This window comes from Chelonia mydas, chromosome 7, assembly GCF_015237465.2.
Source record: "Chelonia mydas isolate rCheMyd1 chromosome 7, rCheMyd1.pri.v2, whole genome shotgun sequence".
In the NCBI taxonomy this organism is placed as follows: Eukaryota; Metazoa; Chordata; order Testudines; family Cheloniidae; genus Chelonia; species Chelonia mydas.
The window spans coordinates 30,834,971-30,861,678 of NC_057853.1; the positions used below are offsets into that span (position 1 = coordinate 30,834,971).

General features: G+C 51.7%; 2 protein-coding genes across 6 annotated transcripts in view; one reads left to right on the forward strand and one right to left on the reverse strand.

The window, feature by feature from the left end:
• Nucleotides 1-4,041, reverse strand: part of RTN3 (reticulon 3) — a 39,880-nt gene extending 35,839 nt beyond the window's left edge. Inside the window, exon 1 of the mRNA XM_043552307.1 lies at nt 3,742-4,041. Coding sequence (XP_043408242.1) covers nt 3,742-3,769 — 28 coding nt within the window. The 5' untranslated portion in view covers nt 3,770-4,041. The remainder of the gene's footprint in view (nt 1-3,741) is intronic.
• Nucleotides 1-25,236, forward strand: ATL3 (atlastin GTPase 3). Of its 5 annotated transcripts, none has more exons than XM_037905429.1 (13): nt 1-137; nt 12,837-13,054; nt 13,197-13,340; nt 13,979-14,083; nt 14,689-14,739; nt 16,593-16,649; nt 17,818-17,910; nt 18,499-18,637; nt 20,146-20,273; nt 21,540-21,596; nt 22,238-22,309; nt 22,723-23,154; nt 23,655-25,236. In XM_037905429.1, the coding sequence occupies exons 1-13, from the start codon at nt 83-85 to the stop codon at nt 23,739-23,741; spliced, it is 1,638 nt and encodes a 545-aa protein (XP_037761357.1). In that variant the 5' UTR covers nt 1-82; the 3' UTR covers nt 23,742-25,236. The 5 variants fall into 5 exon arrangements, with proteins under 5 accessions (XP_037761357.1, XP_007070388.3, XP_043408245.1 ...); XM_007070326.4 differs by lacking the exon at nt 1-137 and adding an exon at nt 4,164-4,332; XM_037905430.2 differs by lacking the exon at nt 1-137 and adding an exon at nt 4,290-4,406.
• The last annotated feature ends 1,472 nt before the right edge of the window (nt 25,237-26,708 follow it).

Here is a 26,708-nt window from a genome sequence, read left to right on the forward strand (position 1 = left end):
ATGCCCCATTGGGGCGGGCTGAGAGGAAGGCGTATAGTGCGCAAGCGCTTGTAGCTGGAGGCTGGACGGTTGGGCACCGGGCATGCGCCCCTGGAATAGCGTGGGCCTCGCAAGGCGCAGGCGCCAACGGACGCGAGGTATTCACTGCGCGGGTTGCTGCGCCTCCTGTGTGTTCGGGTTGGAAGCTGCTCATTACGCTGTGGGCAAGGGCGGAGTGCCTCACCCTTCTACGCATGCGTAATGGCTCTCTCAGCCTGAAACAAAACATATGCGCTCTGGGCACCAGAAAACCAGACTACGGCGGGTGACGCCGCACTGAGTCCAGACAGGAGGGCGCATGCAGCTCTGAATTGATTCTTTGGTTTGTGTTTAATGAAAAGGGAGAATTTTTCTTTATTTCCCTCCCCTCTTTCCCATAATTTCTCTCCTTTTCCCCTCTTCTTATTTCGTCCGTTCCCCCTTTTGTCACTTTCATTTTCTCTATTTTCCCATTCCCTCTTTTCTCTTTCAATTTTCTTTTCACCCTCCCCTTCTCTCTCACATAAAAAAAGACATTTAAATACATTTCCTTTCAAACAGTCCCTCCCCAGAGCAATGGGGCTGGGACTTAACACCCCACTGAGGTGCATGGGGTGGCTCCCCCTGAGTGACTGTCACAGGCAGGCATGGCTGCTTTGGGCATACTCAGGATGGCTCAGGCTCTCTGCAGAGCTGACAGATGCCACAGCATTAGTTACAACTGGATCATCCTTTCAAACTTTTCTTCACAACCACAGAAGCTAGAAACTTCCTTTGTTTTATAAATGGAAACTGAGCTTTTGATGCAATCATATGACTCCAGAAGCTGCCATCCAAAAGTGCCAACAGCCCTGCATGATTGCACCAGAGCTGTGATCATTCCAGGATTGGGGCCTACATTAGCTGTGAGGATTGCTTGCTTCGGATCTGGCTGGAGCTATCTGCACTTTGCTGCTTATCAGTCTGGTTAAGATAATGTCTTTTGTTTCCTTATCACAGTGATTTTACCTTTCCATTCTCTGGTTAAGGCACTGGGTCACTGCATGCCCCAAAGGACAGGCTATCAGTGCCCTTCAGGGCAAAGTGGGAGAGATTGCATTTCAGGTGTTTGAATATGTGGCAGCCTTAACTTCATTCCACTCTAGGTTCTGCTGATGCATCAGAAATTCCAAACAGTTGCTGATGCATATTTGCTTTCAAACCTATTCCCATCAGGGCTGTTTCTCTTCCTGAGTGCCTACTGGAGGGAATCTTGGTTTTCACATAGAGAAATACCACATCATTCTGCTGCAGCATTACCTAAGAGATAGGATCAGAGAGGGAGTGGCTTCTAGTGCGTTTGGGAACAACCCGGAGTCAGAAATTCTGAGTTCTATCTGCAGCTCTAGGAAGGGAATAGTGTCTAGTGGGCTAGAGCAAGAGGAAACAGGGAGTCAGGACTCCTGGGTTCTATTCTGAACTCTAGAAGGAGGAGGTTGTAATAAGACTTGTAGGCTCCTCAATCAGCTTCTTCTTCCTGCACTGTGTTTAGGGAACAGCAGTGTACCACGCTAGGGCATGGGGCCAGCATGGAGTGTGAGGGAAGAGTGCCCCCTACTGAATCACTCACTATGCAGCACAGTGCCCAGTAGTGCCATACTGGGACACTGGAGTCAGCACTGACTCTGAAGGCTGAGTGAGCCCTGCTGGCAGCACAGATGCCACAAGTAAAATTGCTGGGGAACAAATATTTTCACCAGAGAAACTTTTAGACATTTTGTAATAAATAAGTTAAAATCTTTAATTAAAGGCTGAAAGCAAAATTGTTGTTTTTTAGGACAAGAAAGTTTCATAAAAGTTGCACAGACATTTTCCATCCATTTCAAATTCACTGTCCTCTTGCAAACAGCAGAATTGCCACCCTTTCCACCCAAACATGAGAAAAGATAGTCCAGTGGTGGGGACCTGACCCTTCATCTTGAGAGATCCATCTTCAATTCCCCATTCTGCCACAGACTTGCTGTGTGACCCTGGGGAAGTTGTTTTGTCTGTGCCTCAGTTTCTCCATTTGTAAAATAGGAATAAATAGCCCTACCTTACAGCGGGGGTTGTCCATTATAGAATACGAGGTGCTCAAATACTATGGTGATGGGGGCCAGATAAATACCTTAGATTATTATAATACCTAGCTCTTCTATAGCACTTTTCATCAGTAGATCTCAAAGTGTTTTACAAAGGTCAGTATCATTATCCCCATTTTACAGATGGGGAAATTGAGGCATATGAAAGTTACTTGCTTGGCTTGCTCAGGATTACTCACCAAAGCAGAGGCAAATCTGGGAACAGAATCCAGGCTTCCTGTTTCTTAGCTAGAGAGAAACATTCAGAAATCATGCACTGGGCCTTAAAAACATCAGTTTAAAAATCAGATGTTCTGATTATAAGACAGGGTTGCCTGCAATAGTGGGGAACTGGACTCAATGTCCCAGGAGTGCTTCCTTGCAGTTCTGCGTTCCCATGACAAGGCAGAACAGGGACATAATTTCCCTGTGCCATTGAGAAATATGTTTAACCTACTAGTTTGGCATGTTTTATGCATCCCCTCTATGCTCAATCTGCAGGAAATGTGGCTCTCTTACAGCTCTCGGGTGTCTTACACCCCCTACCCTGGCTTTCCATAGTATATAGCAAATTAAACTTCTTGGGGCTTATCAAGGTGTTCCATGGCCTAGGCCTAGGGCATCTCAAGGTGCCTAAAGCTCCAGAAAAAAGACTGTAGTTAACAATTTGGCCTTGTTAGCACAATGGTGCTCCCTGCAATAAGGGTAAAACTTGTCTGTAAAGGGGCTGGAGCTTTCTCGGGGCTGGTACAAGGCTGTGGAATGGACTCCCCCAGGAACTAAGGGCCATTCCAAACCTCCCCACCTTCTGCTCCAAATGCCAGGCTCATTTCTTTGACTTTGCCTTCTCTAACATAAACGTGTATATACACAAGGCGGTCCCACATATTGTAGGTTTTGTCAGCCAAGCTCATTGCACACACCAGGGCTCCTTGCATCCCTCCCTTCTCACCCCAAGATGCCTGTGTGCGACCCTCCCATTACTCTTAATTTCAGGTTTCAGAGTAGTAGCCGTGTTAGTCTGTATTCGCAAAAAGAAAAGGAGTACTTGTGGCACCTTAGTGAGCTGTAGCTCACGAAAGCTTATGCTCAAATAAATTTGTTAGTCTCTAGGGTGCCACAAGTACTCCTTTTCTTTATTTCAGGAATCCTTGCAACCTGTCCATCATCTCCCTCATGCCAGGGGCTCTCTATCCCCCCATTTTACCCACACACCATACCAGTGTCTCCCATTCATGTCAGGGACTCTGTGTGGCCCAAATTCCTCACATGCCAGGGACTCTGTGCCTCCTCCATTCTTCCCTTCCTGCATACTAGTGTCCCTCATTCTCCCTGCTATGCCAAGGGCTTTGTGTGGCCCCCATGCCTGCATTTAAAGCAGGCTGGGCGGCAAGGTTAACTACAGCATTTGAAGGAGCTGTTTAGAATGGCTGCAAGGTAGCTGCAATATATGAGCTAAGGGAAGGAGTCATGTATAGCTACAAGGCAAGGACAATGCACTGACTAAATCAGAAGGAAGGAACAAAGCACAGTTAGAGGAGAAAAGCCATGCACTGGCTGCAGGGCACAGGCAGTGCACTGGTAGCAGGGACGGGTCATGCACGGGGTGCAGGGCAGGGCTCACCTGTCTTTGTGGATGATGCTCCTTTCATACAGAGCCCTCTGTGCAAAACTCCACCAGTGCCTTGTAGTCAATCTGTGCCCCAGCCTGGCACCCCCAGGGGCCAAGCACCCTCTCTTGCTCTCAGAAGCCTGGGTGTCAGCCTGGGCTCTGCTCTGAGGATGCTTTGAGTGGCATGGGGCTCAGAGCAGCACAGGTCCACAACGTGCGACCCTTGGATGTGAAGGAGTTACTGTCCCGAGGAGGCTGCTGGGAGCCATAGTCCATGGACACCTAGGGATACCCCAGGGAAGGACAGGGGCTGGCCTACATTTCCCAGCATATACCTCCCCATGCAGTGAGAGAGCCCGCCGCGGCAGTTGTTGGGACTTGTAGTCCACAGGCGCCACAGTTTATTGAAATGTACCAGAGGGGAGTTCAAAGGGACTACATCTCCCGGCATGCCTCTCCGGACGGTCGGCTCTCTGCTTCCCCCCGCCCGCCTGGCGGTCGCCCCGCCCATCTCATCCTGGCCCCGCGGCGTGGGGTGGCGGCTCCATGTTGGTCTCTACGCGGTGGCTGCTGCAGCGAACGGTGTCAAGCTGGAGGCGGCCGGTAATGGGGCCCCCTCCCCCCGTCTGGGTAGCCTGGGGCCCCCTATGGAGAAGGGGGTATAAGGGTCTCCTATGGTGAGGGAGTCCCCCGTGGAGACGGCGGGCGGGGCTACGGGGTCCCCTATGGAGCTGGGGTTCCCTACAGAGAGAGGCGGGGATATGGGGTCCCCAGAGAGACGCGATCCCATATAGAGAAAGAGGATTCCTTATATAGAGAGAAAAATGAGACCATGTGTTCCCTTATAGGGAGAGGGCATATGGGTTCCCAGAGAGGAAAAAGGGGGGCTATAGGGTCCCCTATATAGAGAGAGGGGGGCAAGTCACAGGGTCCCCCATAGAGAGAGGAAGCCATAAGGTGATTATGCAGTACTAGGGAGCTGACTAGAGCAGGCACCCCAGTGTACAGAGCAGGAACTATATGTGTTTCTATAGTGTCCCCATGACCACCCTACATCACAACTTGGGCATAGGTGACTGTACGTGTGTAGAGTTGGCTGAGGACTCTATGCCCTCTCCCTGGATGAAAGGCCCCCTTTATACCAGTACAGCTAGAGTCCTTGAACCACTTTGGGATCTATATATGTATGTAACTGGGGGCCTGATTCTGCAATGGAGCACAGAGCAGTCTTGGTTCACGTGGTCTGTTGGATACACCACTTGCTTGGGAATCAGGACTCCCTGTGTTCATTTCCTGGCTCTGTCACTGTCCTGCTGGGTGACTTTAGTCAAATCACTTCCCCTCTCTGTGGCTTAGTTCCCCCCCCCCCGTGAAATGGGGAGAATGCTGCTCTTCACCCCCCACCCCAGTAGGGCAGGATTGTTCCCTGTAGCCATATTTCCCCCACACTCCGTTGAGGCAGGATCTTTCCCTACAGTCTTTGCTCCCACACCCAGGAGGCAGGAGCGTAAAGGGATTAGAAGGGGATGAGAAGGATGCAGTGTGAGGTTATAAAGTTTGACCCTCATTTGCTTAAGGAGTATGACCTCTGGCTGATGATGGCTGTAATGTAAATGATGCTGAAAGTGCTTTGACTTCTAGTCTCGATGGGATAAAGCCTTGTCTTGGCCAAGGGCTGTGATGGTACTGAAAGTGCTTTCTTCCTCTGCCACATTAGGATGGAACCCAATATTTGGGTACAAGGCTCTAAACCATGCTGCTTCAGGGCCATTAAGCGTCTGGGGGTCAAGTGACCCCATAACTGCTGGGTCTTCTTTCACCTTTCTCAGAATCAGCTTCTAGAGGATATATGGGTCCTATAGCAGGGGTTCTCAAACTGGGGGGTTGGGACCCCTCAGGGGGTTGCAATATTATTACATGGGGGGTCACGAGCTGTCAGCCTCCACCCCAAACCCTGCTTTGCATCCAACATTTATAATGGTGTTAAATATATAAAAAAGTGTTTTTAACTTATAAGGGGGGGTCACACTCAGAGGCATAGTATGTGAAAGGGGTCACCAGTACAAAAGTTCGAGAACCACTGCCCTATACCTTAATCCAGTGAGGAAGAAGGAATGTAGAGGAAAGATAATCCAGAGGGTGTGGTGCTAGGGAAACCTGGGTTCAAATCCCTGTTTGGCTACAGACACCCTCAGTGACCTTGGGCAAGTCACTTATCCACTCTGTGCCTCAGCTTCCCCATGTATAAAATGGAAATAATAGCACTGTCCTGCCTCACAGGGCAGTGTGAAGATTATGAGATGCCGGAGGTAATGAGGGCTCTTTAAGTACCATAGAGAGATAGATAGATCTTTCTGTGAGACGGTGGCAGAGGCAAGTGTGATGCAGACAAGGACTGGGCAGTCTTTCCTTTCACCTAGCTCTGTTGATGGTCCTCAGTCCTGACACCCAGTCCACCTGTGAGGTGATCGTTTACATCATAGCTAGATCCATCTCCATGTCTGTCCATCTGTCCCTACATACACCTCTCTATCATGTGTGCCAACTCCTATGCTGTCTTGAAGAGCAGTTGAGGTGAGGCATGATTAGCTGCTTATGAAACATCGGGCTGTTTTCCTAGCACTGCATTGGGAACTGGTAAATTGTATTGGATGGCGTAAGGAGCCCTTCTGCCATCCCCTGCTTACTTAATGCGAACCAGGCCTGGATTTCCTGACTGAGGGCAGGGTGGGGAGTGCAGGCTGAGTAGCTCTGTGTTTTCCACTCACTGGCAGTGGAAACTACATGCAAGTAATTTTTGGGTGTGTGTGTGGTGCTGCCTTTTTCCCTTTCACGGAAGTACATATTTCAAGAGCAGATGGGGGGTGGAGGGACTCCAGGCCATAGCTTAACACTTAGTCATCTGTGCAGGCAGAGTTTTTGTAACTGCTTTTGAGTGAATTTAATCTTAGATGAAGGAAGCATTTGCAAGAGAAGCCTGGGGCAAACCCCTCTGTATGCGTCAGTTTCCCTGCCCTGGTTAACTTCCAGTTGACCTGTGTTGAGCTACATTTTGACACCCTTGCGTTGCAAATGTGTGGCCTTGTGAGTGTGTTGAGTAGGAAAGTGTTGCCCTATTGTGCGAGTGTTGTGTTGCTTTGCAGGGCCAAGGTGTGGCAAGGCAAATGTGGTGGGTTGTGAACCTTTTGTGATGTGCTGCAGAGACGTTGAGTGAGGTTGCTGTCGGACCCCACTGGACAGTGTTGCAAATGCATTGTGTTGTCGTGTTAAATTGTCAAGAATGCTTTGCGTCACCAACACATTTTGTTGTGAATGCTTGGTGGTGAGTTATTTGTACTGTGGTCGTACGTAGAAGTCCCAGTCATGGATCAGGACCCCATTGTGCTAGGCAGGGTATAGAAGCAGAACAAAAAGCTGATTCCTTCCCCAACGAACTTCTAATCTAGGTATAAGACAAGAGACAACAGGTGATACAGCCAGATGGGGAGGAGCACAAGGAAATAATGAGATAATCCAAGTCGGCATGATAGGCTGTTGTCCCAGTCCACCAACATAACCGTTGTCAAGTATTTTGTAGGTGTCATGACAAAGGAAAGTTTGAAGGAGGATAACGAGGTGGCTTTGTGGATGTTTGCACTGTGTTGCAAGTGGTTTGTACTGCAAATGTGTTGTGTTCCGAATCCTTTTTCTTGCAAATGCATTGCACTAGTTTGCAACCAGCCTGCCTTGCTAACACCTTGAATTGCTTCTCTGGGGCTCAAGATGCCCCCTGCTGACTGAACACCTGTGGCCCTGTGTAAACAGTATGTCTCCCTGAGCATGTCACGTTCTTAACACTGCTCAACTCTGGTTCCTGTGCTCAGGGGTCCTGGGCTTACATCATGGACTCTCCTAGCTCTGAGGCCCTCTCATTCCTTGCCCTTGTGACATTTTCCTCTGCACTGTGCAAATTTGATTCCAGGCTTGTTGCCTGCACTACTGACTGGAGGATGGTGCCAGCACTGGGGTGACAGGACTTTGCTGAGCCTCAGAAGGGTTGTTCTTGTTTTTTCCCCATCACTGCTCAGCTGCTGACACTGGGTGAAACCTCCGAGAGAATGGTTTGAAATATTGGTTTGTGTTTATATTGTGTTGGCATTATTTGTTTATCACACAGGAAAATGAGAAGGTCGTGCTTGAGAGAGTGTGGCATAATGCAGGGCCAGGATAAGCTTCCTCTTCACCCAGCTCTGCCAGTCCCCCTCAGTCTGGACCTACAGCTCCCTGCTGTCCCAGCCTTGGGCTCATCCTCTCCTCCCCCACACCAGCTCTGCCAATGTCCCATAATCCTGACTTACAACCTTCCTGCTATCCTAGCCCTGGGGTCCTCACACACACAGCTCTGCCAGTGCCCGTCAATCCCAACCTGCAGCCCCGTGCTTTCCCTGTTCTGCGCTCCCCATACAGCTCTGCTGATACCCCTCAATTCTGACTTGCAGCCCCCTTCTGTCCCACTGCTGGGCTCCCCACAGACAGAGCTGTCGGTGTCCCTACGTTCTGGGCTGCTCGCTCACTGGAGATGTCAGTCACGCTGAATCTGTTCCTGCAGGTGGCTTTGGGACCTCTGGGCTGCTCGCTCACTGGAGATGTCAGTCACACTGAGTCTGTTCCTGCAGGTGGCTTTGGGACCTCTGTACTCACTTTGCTTGCTGCCTAAATCACAGTTAAACCCAGGTTTCAGAGCAGCAGCCGTGTTAGTCTGTATCTGCAAAAAGAACAGGAGGACTTGTGGCACCTTAGAGACTAACCAATTTATTTGAGCATAAGCTTTCGTGAGCTACAGCTCACTTCATCAGATGCATGAAGTGAGCTGTAGCTCATGAAAGCTTATGCTCAAATAAATTGATTAGTCTCTAAGGTGCCACAAGTACTCCTTTTCTTTTTAGTTAAACCCAGGTGCTCAGAGCTCTTGTGTGTTAAATTAGTATGACATTAACGGAGTCAGAAAAAGAATGCTAACTGCTCTTTTACTGCACTGGGTGGTGTGTGTTGTTGTTTACTATGTGCATTACAGCAGATGCTTTTCCTGAGATTGGGGCCCCATTACAGTTTGTGCATTATTAGTAGTATTATGGTAGCGCCTCAAGGCTCCAGTTGAGATTGGAAGGTCCCCATTGGGCTATACACTGCACAACCTCCTCCCCAACTGAGATTGGAGGGGCCCGGTTATGTGGGGAGCCCCATTGGGCATGTGTTTCACAGACACCCCGTGATAAAGACTGGGGGGGCCCCATTGGGCTGGGCGCTGCAGAGAGAAAGACAGCCAGAGATGGACCCTGCTCACAAGAGCTTGGATTCAGAGATGTTGCCTGACCTTTCACGACCCATTGGCTCAAAGGAAGAGCAGGACCTGTTGAGGCACTGTCTCCAAAATCTGGTTTGTGACTCTTTCCCAGTCACTCCCGTCCTTGAGAAGAGCCTGGCCTGGAATCCAACAGCTTTTGGGCTAGCGGACCTGGTCAGGGTTTGGCTTCCCTAGACATCTGTGGATCCCAGCAAGATGTTTGGGTCTTTCACTGGCCTTAACCATTGAGGCACTAGCTGGCCTAGGAAAGACTTGATCTGGGCAGAACCAGTCCCTCCTGCAGGCAAGATTTCAGGTTAGACGGTTCCAGTTGGTTCCCAGATGGGATCTTCTCCCTTCCCCAAGGGAAGAACACAGAGCAATGGCATGTGCTGTTATTAAACGAAACCCCTCCCAAAACAATCCACTCCACTACATGTGAAAATCTACCTGCCCCCAGGGAGAGGATAAACCACATGTGACACATGTCAGTCACGTGGGGCTTAATTCACAGATACTAGAGTGATGATGGCAGGGTAAGAACCTGTACAAAATAGAATGGAGCGGGAGGGGAAAGCAGCTGAGGATGGAGCCAGCGGGGGAGAAGGGACCATCCCATGCATGAGAACCCCTTTTGCTAACCATCACCTCCAAGCTGCCCCGATCCCCTGGTGAGATCCTGAACTGGACTAGCTGCAGATCAAAGCTCCCTTTTCTAAATTCTGGAACTAACCAGCAACCTTGTGATCAAAGCATGGGGTAGCTGGGTGCTTATGTCTTAGGGCGAGCCACTCCCCTCTCTCTCTGGTATAGGGAGGTTCTGTCTGTATTTGGCACTGGTGCGACCGCTGCTGGAATGCTGTGTCCAGTTCTGGTGCCCACAATTCAAGAAGGTTGTTGATAAAATTGGTACAGAGAAGAGCCACGAGAAAGATTAAAAGATCAGAAAAACATGGTTATAGTGTAGACTCAAGGACCTCAATCTGTTTATCTTAAAGAGAAAGTTACGGGGTGACTTAATCACTGTCTAAAAGTACCTGCATGGGAAACAGTGTTGTTGTAGCTGTGTTGGTCCCAGGATATTAGAGAGATAAGATAGGGAGATAATTTCTTTTATTGGACCAATTTGTAGCTCTTTGTAGCTTGAAAGCTTCTCTCTTTCACCAGCGGAAGCTGGTCCAATAAAAGAGATTACCTCACCTGCCTTGTCTCTCTTCATGGGCAACCAAACTTTGATAGTGGGCTCTTTAATCCAGCAGGCAAAGGTCTAAAAAGACCCACTGGCTGGAAATTGAAATTGGGATTAGAAATAAGGTGCAAATCGACTAGTGAGGGGACTTGACCATTGGAACAACTTCACAAGGCCTGTGGTGGGTTCTCCATCGCTGGGAATGTTTAAATCAAGGCTGGATGTGTTTCTAACAGATCTGCTGTAGTTCAAACAGGAATTAATTTAGGGCTGGCCTATGTTATATAGGAGGTCAGGCTAGATGATCACAGTGGGCCCTTCTGGCCTTAGAATCTATGAATGCACCTGGTCCCATTTGCTGCCCAAACCCGCCCCACATGATGAAGCAGAGGGTCAGACCCTTGGTTGGCACCAGTCAGATGGCGAGTGGGCTGCGCTCATTTACCCCAGCTGAGGAACCAGCCCAAGGCAGCTCTCTCATGGCAGCATTACACTTTCTGGCATATTTATCAAATCACGCTAATTTCATTCAACTGGAAGTTCTCTGGGGCAGGGGCTGTGTCTTAGTTCTGTGTTTGGACAGTGCCTGACCCTACAGGGTCCTGGTCCATGTCAAGCTCTTGCCATCCAAAATAATACTTTGTGTAACTCCACCACATTAGCAAGGTTCTCGTCAGCATCGTGGTAAAATCCCTCTCTGTGGAATTTGCTGCATGAGGCTGTGCTAAGATAACTGCTTCCCTGTGGCCCTGGTCAACAGAGAGCCATTGTGGTACAAAGCAGCTGCCTAAAAACAACACTCTTCCCTCCACGCCCCGATGTTCATTCATTAGTATGCCCAGTTTGCAGGTGGGGAATTGGAGGTACAGAAGGAGGAAGTGACCTGCTTCAGGTCGCATGGGGAGTCTGTCACAGAGGCAGGAATAGAACCCAGATCTCCCGAGCCACCAGGGCCTTAACTTCAAACCCAGCACTAACCCAGGCTCAGGGTATCTGTTCACTGCCATCGGCCTGGATGGTCGGTACCCACGTTGGCCTAACCCAGGCGTGAGCAGCTACACTGCAGCACCATATCTTTGTTACTCTGTCTTCACTGGTGCTGCACTTTCCTGTGTGTGTGACTAGGACTTCTGAGGACATATCCCATAGTTCTTTGTGCTGCAGTATGATGAGCTGCTCTGTGATTCTTTCCCAGTGAATTGTGGGAGAACTTGTCTGTCCTGGGGACATGGGGAATTGTGGGAAGGCACGGGAGGACTATCAACCCGCAAGTGATTTTGCCAGCATCCTCACTGCAAAGTGGGCTGGTTACCAGCCTGAGTGAAAGCAGAATCTGGGCTGTAAGCCACCCCCGAGCTGGGCTACTAAATTTGCGGGAGAGGGTTTTGTATGTGGATGGGAGAGGCGTTGGGATAACACCCAGGTAAGGAGCCCGGCAGTGAAGACATACTCTGAGGACAGGGTACAACCGCAGCAAGAGAGGATCAACTTCCACCTGCTTGAGCCAATTACTCTGACAGAAAGTCTCCCAGACTGGCACATGTTCCTTGGGCTGTAGGGGTGGGTATTCAAGGCTCTGACTGGTGGCCAGGCCACTCTCTGAACTAATCCTGCCCCTGCAGCCCCAATGGGTTCAGGGGTGTGACTGGCAACAGGGTGCCGCTCGGTAAAGACTGCAGCAAATATAACGCAGCCCCACTTTGTCTCCAAATATTTCTGGTTTTAAGCCTTTCCTGTCCTGAGAAAGGAGCAGATGATCCAAGCTCACTCTCACCAGCTGGGACTGCCTTGGGACATCCCTCCATTGGCTGTGTCCTGCCCCTTTGTGTTGTGGGTTGCCCTGAAAATGGGGAGGGGATGGGGTTGTTATCTCTGGTGCAGTGTTGACATGGAGTATGGTAACCTCAGCCCTTATGAACTCCTGACATGTGTGTGTGGTGGGGAAGCAGCCAGGCTTGTGATGGGAGCTCCGGCTCTTGGGGCTTTATATGGCATCCCTGGTGCCACGAGATGCTGCTGGGCTTGGGTTTTATCATCCAAGATGCTGAGTGCCCCCAAGGCAGCAGGACTGGGGCTCAACTTGTATGTAGCCAGGTAGTTGAGCTTTCCCTGATCAGCTTGATGTGGAAAGTACAGGCCCCAGTTTAGGAGAGGAGGGCCCTGTAGCCACACAAGTGCATCTCTTCAGACTCTCCCAGGCCTTGGGAACAGGAGACAGTCACAATCCCTTCCGTCGCGAGGGTGGAACTAAGCCCTCCAGGTCTGTGTTCAGGAAAGGAAAACAAGAAGCTTTACACCCTAACCCCACCCTTGTGCTTGGGGGATTTCTGGTGTGTAGATCAGCCCAAGGCTGCGGTCCCCGGCTGTACAGAGAGGAATATAGGAATAGTCGTATTGGATCATCCCCATGGGCCTATCTAGCCTCATATTCCGTCTCTGATCAGCATGAAATGCTTCAGAGAAAAGTGCAAAAAAAACCCTGAAGCAACCGGATGTGGGATAATCTAAACCCCTGTCTGGAAGATTCTTCCCAAACCCCACCTCCCCTAGGGCATTTCCTAAGAAGCCCCCCAAGCAATGTATTTGTGCCCACAGGTGGGGACACCATGGGGCGAGGGAAGCCTGGGCCAGTGCAGATTGTCTTGGTGCACAAAAAAGCCCACTCCTTTGAGCTGGACGAGAAGGCGCTGAGCGGGGTGCTGCTGCAGGAATCTATCCGGGACATGGACGTGGTGGTGGTGTCGGTAGCTGGGGCCTTCCGGAAAGGGAAATCTTTCCTGCTGGACTTCATGCTGCGTTACATGCACAGTCAGGTAAGCTCTGTTCCCATGATGCCCTGCTGCTGCATTACATGTACACTTGGATGAGGCACTGCCCCCTTCCCACAGTGCTTTGCCTCTAGCTGACCCAGCCTTGTTCTCAGCTGAGAATCCACCCCTCTTGCTTGTTCTGTAGAAGGAAGGCGGCACGTCCAACTGGCTGGGGCAAGAGGATGAGCCCCTGATGGGGTTTTCGTGGCGTGGGGGCTCAGACCCCGAGACCACTGGGATCCAGATCTGGAGTGAGGTGTTCACCGTGGAAAAGCAAGATGGGAAAAAGGTAAGGGCAGGGAATGGGGTGGGAGGATGGGGGTGGGGAGTGTGTCTGGTTGGGTGGAGGCATAGGGGTGGGGGGAGCGTGCATGGGGGGATGCTGCACCTTTGTGAGTATGATGCACAGATATGGCTGCACCCCCAGGCTTGCAACATTATGGAAGATATTTCACAGATCCTGGCGGGCAGCCAGCTTCTGATCTGCAGCCAGACCTCTCCTCTGCCTGCTTTAGTTTGGCCCCCTGCCGTTTGCTGCAGGCTGGTGCAGCTATGCACTGAATCTGCAGGAGGGTGCGACCTGGGCCAGGATGGCATTGGGTCAGCAAGTGGATCCGTGTGCCATGCTAGGGGAAGGGCTACTGTTAGTAGCTGTTGGTGCGCCAGGGGCGGGGGCTGTGTAGGTCTGGGTGATCCCATCTTAATGCTAAGCCTGGTGACCTGTGGAAGGGGCAGGCCATACTGATGGTGCCCCACATGCCCTTGCTTGGATGCCGTCTCCGCACTTGGGAGGGTAGCATTATCCCCACATAATGAGCCGGAGCTGGGCACTCCCTGGGTTCCAGCGTGGGGATGTTTTGGTATGCTTTTTCTCTGGTTTCATCTGGCCCACACCCTTCTGTCCCAATCTGTGCCCCTCTCCCCCAGGTGGCAGTGGTTCTGATGGACACCCAGGGTGCCTTCGACAGCCAGTCAACCGTCAAGGACTGTGCCACCATCTTTGCCCTCAGCACCATGACCAGCTCCATCCAGGTGGGCCCGGCAGAGTGGAATGCCCTGGGGTTCGACAAGGGGAACCATTCGTAGCCTGGAGGTGCCTGGTGTGCGGCCCTGCGTCTTGGTGTCATCAGGCCATGGGGCTGCGCACAAGGGCTGCCATCTCCCAGCCCTTAGGGGAACTGCGCAGATGGTCACCTCATGGCTTGGGACCTTAAGCAGTGCAGTGGGGGCTCTGAGCATGGCGTGTGGCTGGGAGAGCTCTGCTCCCACTGAATAGAGTGGGTGGCGTCCCACCTTGCTCCGGGCTGGTGAGATTTCGGGAACTTGCTGAGATTTCAGGGTGGGAGTTTGGGAGCCAGGAGCTTTAACAAGACACAATGTGCTTGGCTGGGTGATGCGGGAATAGCCTTAGGGCTGGGGGTTCTCGCTTACAAGAAGAGGCCAAAGAAAGTGACATGGAGATGGCTGGGAAGGGGAGAGATGTGGACACCATGCTAGGATACCAGCACCAAGACTGGGGAGCTCAGTGGCAGCATCCCTATCTGATTGTCTGGCAGGATGGCAGGGGAGGTTTGAATCTCAGCTCTGTGGCTTCCCTGAAGGGGGCTTGACATTAACAGCACTTTCTTTCCTTGCAGATCTATAACCTGTCCCAGAACATCCAGGAGGACGACCTGCAGCAGCTTCAGGTAATCGGGGGAGGGCCTTGTAACATGAGGATGTGGCAGGGAGGTTGAACGCAGAACTGAGGGCCAGGGGAGCTTCCCCAGACAGCTGGGGTGACCCAGAAACAGTTCTTTGAGCTGCAGCACCTGACTGGCTTTGGTAGGCCTGGCTGGGGTGTAGGTGAGGCAGGGTTCTTACTTAGCCTGGAGTTGCTAGGTACATGGCGCCTGGCACTGGCTGCATCTCCATCTGGAGCGCCAAGAGGGTAATGCCAGCTCCAAGCTGGCTGTCTGGGTCAGCAGGGTAAGATCTGTCTCTGCAGATACGGGATGCTGGATCCAAAACGGCCAGTTCAATCCATGATGTATAAACAGGGGAGCAGTGAGTCGGAGCAGGGAAGGGATTTTACCTCTGAATACGTCATTGGTGAGACCAATACTGGAGTAGTGTGTGCAGTTCTGGGGTGCACTTTTTTAAAAGCACGTTGAAAAACTGGAGAGGTTGCAGAAAAGAGCCAGAGAAATGATCAGAGGGCTGGAGAAGCGCCTGACAGTGAGAGACCTAAGAAGCTCAATCTGTTTAGGTTCTCAAAAAGAAAATCAAGAGGTGACTTGATCACGGTGTACAAGTAACTTCACGGGGAGAAAATCCCAGGTACTAAACGGCTCTTTAACCTAGTGGGGAAAGGCGGAACAAGAACTGATGGCGGGAAGCTAAAGCCAGGCACATTCACATTAGAAGTAAGGCACCAGTGTTTCACTGTGGGGACGATTTTCCTTTGGAACAAACTCCCAAGAAAAGTGGTGATGTCTCCAAATCCAGACTGGAGGCCTTTCAGGAAGAAGCTTTAGCCCAGTGGTCACCAACTGGTCGATCGCGATCTCCGGCGGTGTAGCGGGGCTGCCGCTAAGGCCCTGGGGAGGGCAGGGGGCAGTGGTCTCAGCGCACTGCTCCTGCCGGCAAGCTCTGCCTCCGCAGCTGCCATTGGAGCTGCGGGGGCGGTGCCTGCAGAGGGGGCAGCGTGTGGAGTCACATGCCCCCTCCCCCCCTCCCAGGGGCTGCAGGGACGCATTGGCCCCTTCCTGGAACGGCATGGGCCATAGGGCCGGGCAGGCAGGAAGCCTGCCTTAGCCCGCCCACAGTAAGTGCCACCTGGCGAGAGGCTGCATCCCAGCCCTGAGCCCCCTCCTGGAGCCAGCACCCCATACCTCCTCCTGCACACCAGCCCTGAGCCCCCTCCCACCCCCTGCACCCCAACACTATGCCCCAACCCAGAGCCCCCTCCTGCACCCAAACTCCCTCCCAGAGCTTTCACCCCTCACCCCCTCCTGCACCCCAACCCCTTCCCAGGCTCAGCCCGGAACCCCCTTCCACACTGCAAACGCCTTGGCACCAGCCCAGAGCCCGCACCCCCTCCCGAACCCCAACCCCGTGCCCCAGCCTGGTGAAAGTGAGCGAGGGTGGAGGGGGAGTGAGCAGGGCAGGGCTTTGGGGAAGGGGCAGGGCCTCGGGGAAGGGGCAGGGTAGATCCTGGGTTGCCGTTAAATTCAAAAAGTGATCTTGGGGGTAAAAAGGTTGGATTTGGCTAAAGCAGTAGTCTCCAAGTTTCTGGGCTACAGTACTGGGGAGAATGGTGACATTATCTGGCCTGTGTTTTACAGAAGGTCAGACTAGATGATCTAATGGTTTCTTCTGGCCTTAAAATCTATGACTCTGTGTTGACCCATGGTGGCTGTTATGAGCTGATGACCCATGGTATGTGTGTGTGCATGTGGCTTTGTATGTCTGATGCGTTCCCTGTGATCACCTTCCCTGCCCACTCCAGCTGTGACAGCCTTGTCTTGTCCCTTAACCACTGGTGTCTCTGCTTTCTCAGCTCTTCACAGAGTACGGGCGCCTAGCCATGGACGAGATCTTCCTCAAACCATTCCAGGTACACCCTGCGGCCCAGCCTGACCCCATGTCCCAACTCGGCATGCCATAAGGGGCAAATGAGCACCCAGGCCAGGTGGGGGAGCTCCTTGCTACGCAGTCCTGTGTGGGGAACTGGGTTAGGCCAGGGCTCCAGGTATCCAGACATACCTGGAGTGCAGGTATCCAGGGGTTTTGCTCCTTGGGCAGAGGTTTTTGATCGTTACCCACAATCCAGCAAGGCACTGGATTGGAGCGTGACTGCTTTAGCCTACTTGTTGTGTTATGGAGCTGTTGGTAGTCCGGATACAAACACTTGACCTCTGGATTTAAGCATGAGTCTCTGCTCCCTGAATAGGTGCAGCTGCAGACTGGGCACTAGAGGGGCCCAGTTACTCCTGTCTGAGGCTCTGTTATCTGTAGTTCTCCATGGTCTCTTCTCCCCAGGGAATGTCATCCCTCCTCTCCCAGGCTGTGGAAATTCACATGGGTTATTGCTTCTGGTAGGGAGTCTTTTTCATCCCAGTCTCAGGCTGAGCAGCTGGAGAAAATACAATGCCGGGCCTACCTTCCCTCTGCTCTAGCTCTGGCTATACCCCCTTTCTCACAGCTGTCTGTAAGGAACACCTGTCCGCTTCTCAGCTATATCTGATTAGTGAACAGGGCTGGCTGACTATAGGACCTGGGCCTTAAAGGGGCAGGACACCCTGTTATAGAGGGATTGGTGGTGCTAACCAGCCTCAAAGCACCAGTGGTTCCAGTCCCCTCTAGCAGGTGTCTGTGAAATGAATTTGAGGGGTCACAACCCACTTCCCATCACAAATGCTGATGGAGCATGGAGACTGAATTCCCATCTGCCCCTAGGGGGACACGACTGAGGCAGGGGTGGGGAAGCTGTATCTGTGACTTAGGCTTCCCAGGCAATAAGCACACACATGAATCCCATTCTCCCCAGCTCTGAGGCCTTACACCCCCGACCCCTCATTGAAGCAAAGCCCTGTGTGATATCTAGGTGTCCATCCCTGCTGTGAATCAGTTCTGCCCCCTATACAGGGACCAGGAGGTGGTGCCCCCTGCTGTCACCCTGTTCTGTCACTATTGGCCAGTACAGTCCCAAGCTGGTGGCACAGAGCAAGCACGTCCCCTAAGCCCATGGCTGACCCCCCCCATGACCCGCCTTCTCATCTCAGACCCTGATGTTCCTGGTCCGGGACTGGAGCTTCCCTTATGAGTATCCCTATGGCCTGGAGGGGGGAAAGAACTTCCTGGAGAAGCGGCTGGAGGTAAGGACTGGCCGGGAAAGCCACATCGGCTGCAAATCATGAAAGAGGGTTGGTGTTTGGTCCGAGTGGGTGAACATGCTTGGGGCATCACTCAGTTGAGGGCCATTTGCAGCCTAGAGCTTTGAGCGTGTGATGTAACTCACCTGCCCTCCAGAAAGTGGGGCCTGGCCTCCTGCCCTGAGACTGGCTTGTCCTATGGGCCTGTCTCAAGCCATGCCCCACAGGGGTCCTTGACTCTGTTGATTCCATCCCTTCAAATGTTGCTTCTGCTTTATCCCTTGGCTTTTGGGCCTTGGCACCTTGCTTGCGGGCCCTGCAGGATGGCTGAGAGCTGAAGTCAGCAGGGTTGCATGGGGGGGAGAGGCGGGGTGGGATAAATCTGTGCCAAGTTTAGCCCTTTATTCCTGTGGATCAGCCTTGGCACTGATCTAGGATGTCCAGCAAGGCAGGGCAGGATCTTTGAGTCTAGCTCATAATCCCCCGGGCAGCCCTTGCTGGCAACAGGGTGGGAGGACTCCTTCCCCTAGCACAAGAGTTTGGCTAGCTGGGATGACTGATGGCATGCGGGAGATGTCGGTCTGCTGGTAGGTGAAGACCCATCAGCATGAGGAGATCCAGAACGTCCGCAGGCACATCCACTCCTGTTTCACCAATGTCAACTGCTTCCTCCTACCGCACCCAGGGCTCAAGGTGGCTACTAGCCCCGGCTTTGATGGACGACTGAAAGGTAGGCCAGGCGCAGAATTGACTCCGCTCCTACTGCAATCCAGAATGGATAACGCAGCTCCCCTTGCATGGACCCAGTCTAGCCTGTTTCTAACCGGGGCACTGCGGGGGTTGACAGGACTTAGGCCACAACCACTGGGAGCTGGAGCTGGAGCTGCAGGCTCAGCGCTGGGGAATCTGCATTTACTTAATTATGATCCCTTGCAGACTGGTTTTTAAAGGGGCTTCATCATCTTAAAATTCCCCTATCTGACTGCAAAAAATGTACTCTGCTCAGGTTACAAGCTGAGCTGGGTAAATAATGGATTTTTCATTGGCTGTTCTGAAAAAAAGGGAAAAAAACTAAAAAATTTCTGAAAGTTTTGGTGAACCAAAAAGTAAAAAAAAAAATTCATTTGGGGTCGATCATTTTGATTTTTGTGCTCCCCCCCCAATTAAAATGTTTAAATATCAAACGCAAAGTCATTTTGAAGTGAAAATTGGTTTTTGTTTTTTTTGTCTTAAACAATTTGCCACAGTGGACACAAATTCATCAGATGTTTTTGTCAACTCAGATCTGCCTTTTTCGCTGAAAGAAGTTGTCAGAAAATTTTGCCCAGCTCTAGTTAAAAATAGTGATTATATTGAATTGTGATCACGCCTAGGAGCCCTAGTCATGGGCTAGGACCCATGGTGCCAGGTGCTGTGCAAACAGAACAAAAACCTGGTCCCTGCCCCAAACAGCTTACAGTCTAAGACAAGAGACAACAGCTGGATACAGCCAGATGGGGGAGCACAAGGAAACCATTATACAGCCCCAGGCAGCATGATGGGCAGTGTTCTTAGTGCAGCAGTGACCTAACTGTTGTCAAGGTTTTTGTAGGCCTCCCATCAGAGGAGAGTTTTGAGGAGGCATTTGAAGGCGGACAGTGAGGTAGCTTTGAGGGTGTTTGTGAGTGTGTGATGGGCAGCATGGGAGGAAGCACAAGTGGACATTTCTGAAAATGTAACAAGTGGGTGATGCAGGCTGGGTCAAGACCCTGTGCAGGCTCCCTGTAAGTCACTTAGCTGCTCTGTGCCTCAGTTTCCACATCCGTACAATGGGAATAATAGCGCGGCCCTCTTTCATAGCAGGGTTGTGAGGATAAAACATCACAGATTGGGAGATTAGCTCAGATATTAGTGATGGGGGCCAGATAATTACCTATGAGATCTGAGCTCAGACTAGGTTTCAGTCTCACCGAATTTCCTTTAATTGATGGGGTGTTTTAACTCCTGTTGTATTTGTTAGGGGGCTGGGCATGGTTCAGCACTCTTCTGGAGTTAGCCACCAGCCTGGGAGACTGGAATTTGAGTCCCAGCTCTTCCACAGACTCTGTGTGATGTCAGGGTGAGTCACATCCCCCTCTGCACCATCTGGGAAGTGAGGCTGTTTCACAGGGGGCATTGGAGAAGAAATTCAGGCATTCTGATGCAAGTATATATATGCTAGTTTCTTGACATGTCTCATTCCTTCCCGCCTGAGCCCAGACATTGCTGCCGAGTTTAAGGAGCAACTCCAGCAGCTCATCCCAATTGTGCTGGACCGTGGCCAGTTGTTGGAGAAGGAGATCAATGGTTCCAAGGTCACCTGCCGAGGCCTGCTGGAGTATTTCAAGGTGGGCAGAATCCAGGATGAATGTGTAAATGTAGCTGTTCTGATGCATTGCCTTTCCCGCGCCAGTAGGTGGCAGCAACACTAAAGCCTCTGGCCGGCAGCCTTTGCAAACAGCTGGTTGGCAGTCAGGATTTCCATTCTGCAGGGAATTTCAACATTTGGGCATTTTTAATTTTTTTTCTGCAAATTGGAACAAAAAGCCAAAATTTTCAGCCAACTGAAAATGGACACATTTTAATTGGAGACCCTGGAAGCGTTTTGATAAGGTAAAATATTTCCTTTTTACTTGATCATTTGGATTCTTTTCATTTAGACTTTTACAATTAATATTTTAATATAATATCTCATGTTTATTGTAATTAGCATTGTATATTATGTATAATATATATTTTACATTATATTAACATACATAACTATCCATTAATATTTCATATACATTATAATGTAATTATATGTAACATATACTAAATATAATATACATGTTACGTTACATTAAAACATTTGTAATATACAGTATATAATGTGTACAGATACATTATATACATGTGCCTTAATATAAAAGTCCAAACAAAATGATCAAGTAAAAATGAAATGTTTGTTCTATTTCGTTGAAATGAGCAGTGACATAAGTTTTGAAATCTTCCCATCAAACTCTGTAGAAATCACCACCCTCCTGCGAAAGGTTTTTGATTTTGAAGAAACTGTTTTTTTTGATGGAAGTCTGTTGTGTTGCAAAATCAGTGACTAGCTGTGGTTACAAACCTTTCCTGCTTCAAGAAGTGAGGGGAGTTGGGGGAAACTTCCCCCTGGGGACAGGTTACCCCATCACTGCAGGGATCCTGGCAAATTTCTGGTGCTGCCCCTATCAGAGACAGGATCCCAGAGTGGATGGTCCAGTGATCTGATCTGGGCTGGCTCTGTTCCTGTGATGAAGGTTCCTGGGGCAGACACTAAGAGATGAACGGGCACGGCCTATGGTTTCCTGTTGTGGGGTATGTGAGGTTGGAGCACTTACCTAGGATTGGGGAGACCTGGGTTCAAGACCCTGCTCCACCACAAATGTCCCAGGTGACCTTGGGCAAGTCACTTAGCCTCTCTGTACCTTGTGTTCCCTATGTGTAAAATGAGGAAAATAGCACTGCCCTGTCTCACAGGGGTGTAGTGGGAATAAATACATTAAAGATTGTGCTGGGAGCCAAAGAAGTGCCTAGCCTAGACCTCCTAGCTCTATACCTTGCTTTCATTGCTGTCACTGTCTCCCTCCCAGGCTTATATTAAGATCTACCAAGGAGAGGACCTGCCTCACCCCAAATCCATGCTCCAGGTGAGTTTGTTTGATTGGGGTAGCCAGAGCCAAGGGGAGGGGGCCAGTGAGTGGACCCTGAAGCCTCTTCTGACTCTGGCCTTTGGGTAGGAATGGCAGTGAGTGCTTCCCTGCGACGAGCTGAGCAGCATGCACCGAAGATCAGCTGCCTTCCCCTGTCTCTGAAGGCTCCAGAGGCTGCGTCCCTCTGGAGGGCTGGAAGTGACTCCCATACAGAAAGTGAGCACTCCTAGCCCCTGCTGGCCCAGAGACATCTTTCCCAGGGCAGGCAGCATAAATCCAGCCCTGCTTGCCCCTGGTGTCAGTTCTCGGCTGGAAGATGCATCCTGCTTATCAGCCCATGCTGTGGGTCAAAACTACCCGCTGGGTGCCAGAGGGTGCTGTTGGTGGAGACCAAAGGGGGAAAGGGTTAAGTCTGACTGCTAATGCAATCCAACTCCCTAGTGACAGCAGATGGAACTGCACCCTGCAGGTCTGTACCAGCCCCAGTGCCTCCCAGAGGCAGCAGGCAGTACTGCACCCAGCAGGGCTGCAGCAGCTCCAGCACCCCCATAGGCATCAGGTGGTACTGCACCGTGCACCACAGTAGTGATGCCATTGGCAGTGCTGATCAGTGTCTTGCTTTTGCCCTCTCTCTGCAGGCCACCGCGGAAGCCAATAACTTAGCAGCTGTGGCCTCTGCCAAGGACATGTATTACAACAAGATGGAGCAGGTGCGTGAGTCTTGGGGGCTGGCGTCCGTTGGGCAGCCAAGATCGGTGTCCACATCGTCAAACCATGTATTCCGCTTCCCACACATGCTGGATGTCGGGTTCCGCCTGAGCCCCCGGTGGGCCTGCTTATTATCAGCAGGACTTGTAAAGATATTGTTAGAGGCTGGAAAGAGAACCCCGGAGTCCTGACTCCCCGGCCCTCTGCTCTAATGCACAAGACCCCACTCCCGTCGTAGAGCTGGGGATAGAACCCAGTTGTCCTGACTCCATCCCTCTGGTCCCTGCAGTTGCTGGTGAGCTTGGGGGAGGGTGGGGGCGGGGCACACACTGCAGTCAGGGATATTCTGAACTCTCATAGATTCCGTTTGGGCACAGAGATGCAACCTCCCATATGATGCTCCCTTCCCCCCCAGATGTGCGGGGGCGATAAACCCTACATCTCCCCGGAGATCCTGGAGGAGAAGCACCAGCAGCACTGTGCGTCAGCCCTGGAGCACTTCCAGAAGATCAAGAAGATGGGGGGGAAGGAGTTCAGCCTGCGCTACGAGGCGGAGCTGGAGAAGGAGATAGGTGAGCTCTTTGAGCACTTCGCCAAGCACAACAAGAGCAAGAACATCTTCAGCACCTTCCGCACGCCGGCCGTCATCTTCAGCGCCATCGTGGCCCTCTACTTGGGCTCGGGCCTCACTGGCTTCGTGGGGCTGGATGTGGCTGCCCAGCTCTGCAACTGTGTGGTGGGGCTGCTGCTGATTGCCCTGCTGGCCTGGGGCTACATCCGTTACTCAGGCCAGTACCGGGACCTGGGCGTGGTCATCGACACCACCGCCGACTTCGTCTTGGAGCAGGTGGGCAGCACTGGCGGGGGAGGGGGGCACTGGGTAGGCATTGCAGGGGGACACAAGAGATGGGAGATGCGGGTTGGGGTAGGGGATGCCTGGGATGAGGCAGACTAGGCCCGGTTGGCATGGGTGGTATGGTGTGTGGGAGAGGGGGTAGTAACTGTTTAAAGGGAAGGTGGAATTGGCAAGCCAGGGTACTGGCTGGTCCTTAGGGACTGATAAAGCTCAGCCCCACTGATAACGTGGCGACGGTGAAGTGTGGCTGAGGCACTGCAGGGTGCAGTACTGCCTGCTGCCCCGGTGGGGCTGGTCCAGAGTTGCAGAGACCTTTCCAGCACTGGGAACGTGACCACCCTTCACCTCTGACCTCCCCCAGAGCAGAGAAAATAGGAATTTGGCTCACGCACACAGCAGCCGTTTCACCCATTAGCCATGGCCCTATGGTGCGTAGTGGGACTTTCCAGCCACCCCCACCAACCAACCTCTCTCCTGCACCTTTTCTCCAGGCCACTTCCCGCATGGGCAACACCACCCGGGCCGCTGTAGCTGACACATCGGGTGCAAGGGCGCCGCCTGACAAGAAAACCCAGTGAAGCTTTCATGCCAAGGCTGAGCTGGGGCTTCGCAAAGTCCTGTGCTCCTGCTGCTGGCTGCGAGCGGCTCCAGGCCTGCAGATCTCGACTCCTCTCTCCTTTCATTCCTGTTTCTTTCCCCCTTCATCTTTCCTTCGCTTCCCCCCTTCTTTTTATTTTTTATTTTTTTGCACTTTAAAAAAAAAAAAGACCAACTGCAGCTTTAACCTCCTACCTGTGCCAGCCAGTGCCTTGTCACCGGGATGGGGCATCCTCCCCACCAGACTCACATTCCTGCTCCTGGGAGCAGCCCCTGGACTAGAGACCACATCTGGATCCCAGCTCCTTAATGGTTACTTCTCATCACATGGGATCGGCTCCCCTTCAGCAGCGGGCGCGGGCAGGTGCTGTTGTACATTGCTAGGTTTCCCCCTCACTTCCTGCTCCGACCTGGGAGGTGCAGACGTTTTGGTGTCTTCCCTCCAGCCCAGCGGAAGGGATGGATCCTCAAGGCCTGAGCAGAGTAACCGTCACTGTTCCTCATTTCCCCTCCCTGTCCCTTGTGCCTTGGTAGAACTGAACCGTGTCGTTGGGCCTCATGGAGGAGAGGGGAACCTCCCTCGACCAGCTGCTGCCTTAGGGTGAGATGGGAATGGTACCAAAAAATACAGAGACACCCCCACCCTTCCTCGTGCCAGAGAGAGCCTTCAATCCACAGCATGCTGCCCAGCCCTAGCTAACATTGGCCAAGGGCCAGCGAGCCCCATGATGTGATCCTGGCGCTGTGCCGCCAGCCAGCCTGGGCTCCTTAGGCAGGGCCAACACTGCTTCTAGAAGTGCAACCCACCTGTGGGCCCTGCCTGCATTGAGAGAGACTCCTAGCCTGTGTCTCCAGTGTGGACCAACATGGTCTATTCAATTTCCAGCCACACTTTCCCCCGTCCAGTGTTAACACTCCTCACCACCACCACTGCTTTCGGCTTTGGGGCAAAACGGCGCTTTCTGCTCGTGGAAGATATGCCCAGAGGCTCCTTTGTGCTGACAAACCCAGTTCCAACTGGCAGCTGTGTGCTGTGGCTCGGTCCCGCGTGGGGTACCAGTTAAAATGCAGTTTTGCCCACGTGGGGGTGGATGGCCTACTTAGCGCCACATGGGAGCTCCCTTTGCTAATGTCTCTTGCTGAGTGACCAATCGCCTTAGCCCTTTTGAGTAGGGAGCTTTTGCTATTGGGGCATCACGCTGCAAAATCCTTAGCCTCTTATTGGATTGTCTGGTTTCCCCTCGCCGGGACCTCCGACACCATTCGTCAGTCAAGCAGGTCGCAGCCTCTCCTCTCCACTGCTGTCTGGCTGGGATCAGTTGGGCAGTGCCAGGATCCGTGATCCGAACCAGGGGACCAGACGCCACCCATTCCCTGCCCAGTCTGACCCCAGCCCCTCCAACCACCCCAACCCTGAAGCACTCTCACATTCCTGCTCATGTAAAGCACAAGAATAAAGCTCATTCCATTTTGTGATCACAGCGCCTCATTTTGGGGGGAGAGCGGGACACATTATTTCCCTGGGAGGCTGAACCCTGGCTTAACCCCCCCTTGCTTCCCAAGCCTTATTCTGCTGGAGATTTCCTTGGCTTATCAAAATCCTCCCCAGTATTCTGCCTCCACTGGGGGGCCTGGATTGGTGTTGCAGGCATCTGTTTGCGGGAGAGGTAGAACTGCCTTAGCTTCCTTTGAAATTCCCCAGCCCAGGAGCCATCTATGCTTCTGGTCACGTTAATATTGCCCATTTCAAGCCTACTATCTGCCACCTTCTCCCTCTCCAGCCATTCCCTGGTGCCACAGGCTGGTTCCAGCCGGGCGTCCCCCTGAAGATGCGCTTCCAACTGGCCCCCTGTGAAAGCCATCGGGTGCCTGGATTTCAAGCCTCAAGAGAAGGGGCAAGTACATGGTGGGGGGGTGAAATCTGCAATGGCTTTGAAGAAGGTTGGAGTGAAACTTAGCTAAGACAGACCAACTGGCATCAAGATTCTTTTGGGGTGGATGGATGATTATGCTGGTCAGATTTTCCCCCATTGTGCTAGCTTTGGAAAATTCCTGTCCCAGTGTAAGAATTACCTGTGGCTTCAAACTGGTCACATGAAAAGCTTTTGGGGGGGCAGGAGTGCCTTCTCCAGATGTTAAAAGAAAAGCCACTGTTCTCTGAGAGTGTACCAATAAAGCCAGGCCCCTTCAGTTCTTAGCTCTGCAATGTCATCTTTCAGTTTCCAGTAAGGCCTGTCAGGACATCACATGACCAGCTCTGTGTTACTTCTTTCAGCAAAGGTGCAGAGTGTTGAGGCCACGGTGTCAAGCTAATGCTTGCTTCTATTCATACAGTTGCAGCTGAGCACCTCGTAAACAGCAGATTTTATCTTATTGGCACTCTGTGAGGCAGAATGCCCTATTCCCATTTTACAGGTGGGTCCACTGAGGCACAGAGGACCAATGTGGCCTAGTGGATAGAATGCTGGACTGGGAGGCAGGATATCTGCTTTCTAGGCCAGGTTTTGCCTTCTAGCCTGCGTGGTGAGCTAGTCACTGTCTCCCTGTTTTTCCATCTGTGAAATGGGGATAATGAGACTGACCTGAGTAAAGTGCTTTGAGATCTATGGATAAAAAGTGCTCGAGATGATCTAGGGTATTGGTATTCTAAGCAGATCCAGAAGCAGAAGCTGATGTTAGACAAATTCAGGCTAGAAATAAGGTTTTTTTTTTAAAAAAAAGATTTGCTGTAATTAACCATTGGTGTCTCTTGGGACATGGTGGAGTTTCCATCTCATGGAGTGTTTAAATCAAGACTGGAACTCTTTAAAAGCTTTGATGTTGAAATCCTGGGTGAAGTTCTTTGACCTGTGCTGTGCAGGAAGTCAGGCGAAATGATCTTCTGGCCTGAAAAAGCCAGGGATCAAACAGTGCGGGGGTCATTTTGTCCATGAATTCAGTGTATGCAG

Excerpts from the sequence above, each read along its gene's own strand:
- ATL3 (XM_007070326.4), top strand. The coding sequence starts at position 4,179 with ATGCCTCTCCGGACGGTCGGCTCTCTGCTTCCCCCCGCCCGCCTGGCG. Across the intron at positions 4,333-12,836 it reads TGTCAAGCTGGAGGCGGCCG|GTGGGGACACCATGGGGCGA; the intron begins GTAATGGGGCCC and ends TTGTGCCCACAG. Across the intron at positions 13,341-13,978 it reads AAAAGCAAGATGGGAAAAAG|GTGGCAGTGGTTCTGATGGA; the intron begins GTAAGGGCAGGG and ends CCTCTCCCCCAG.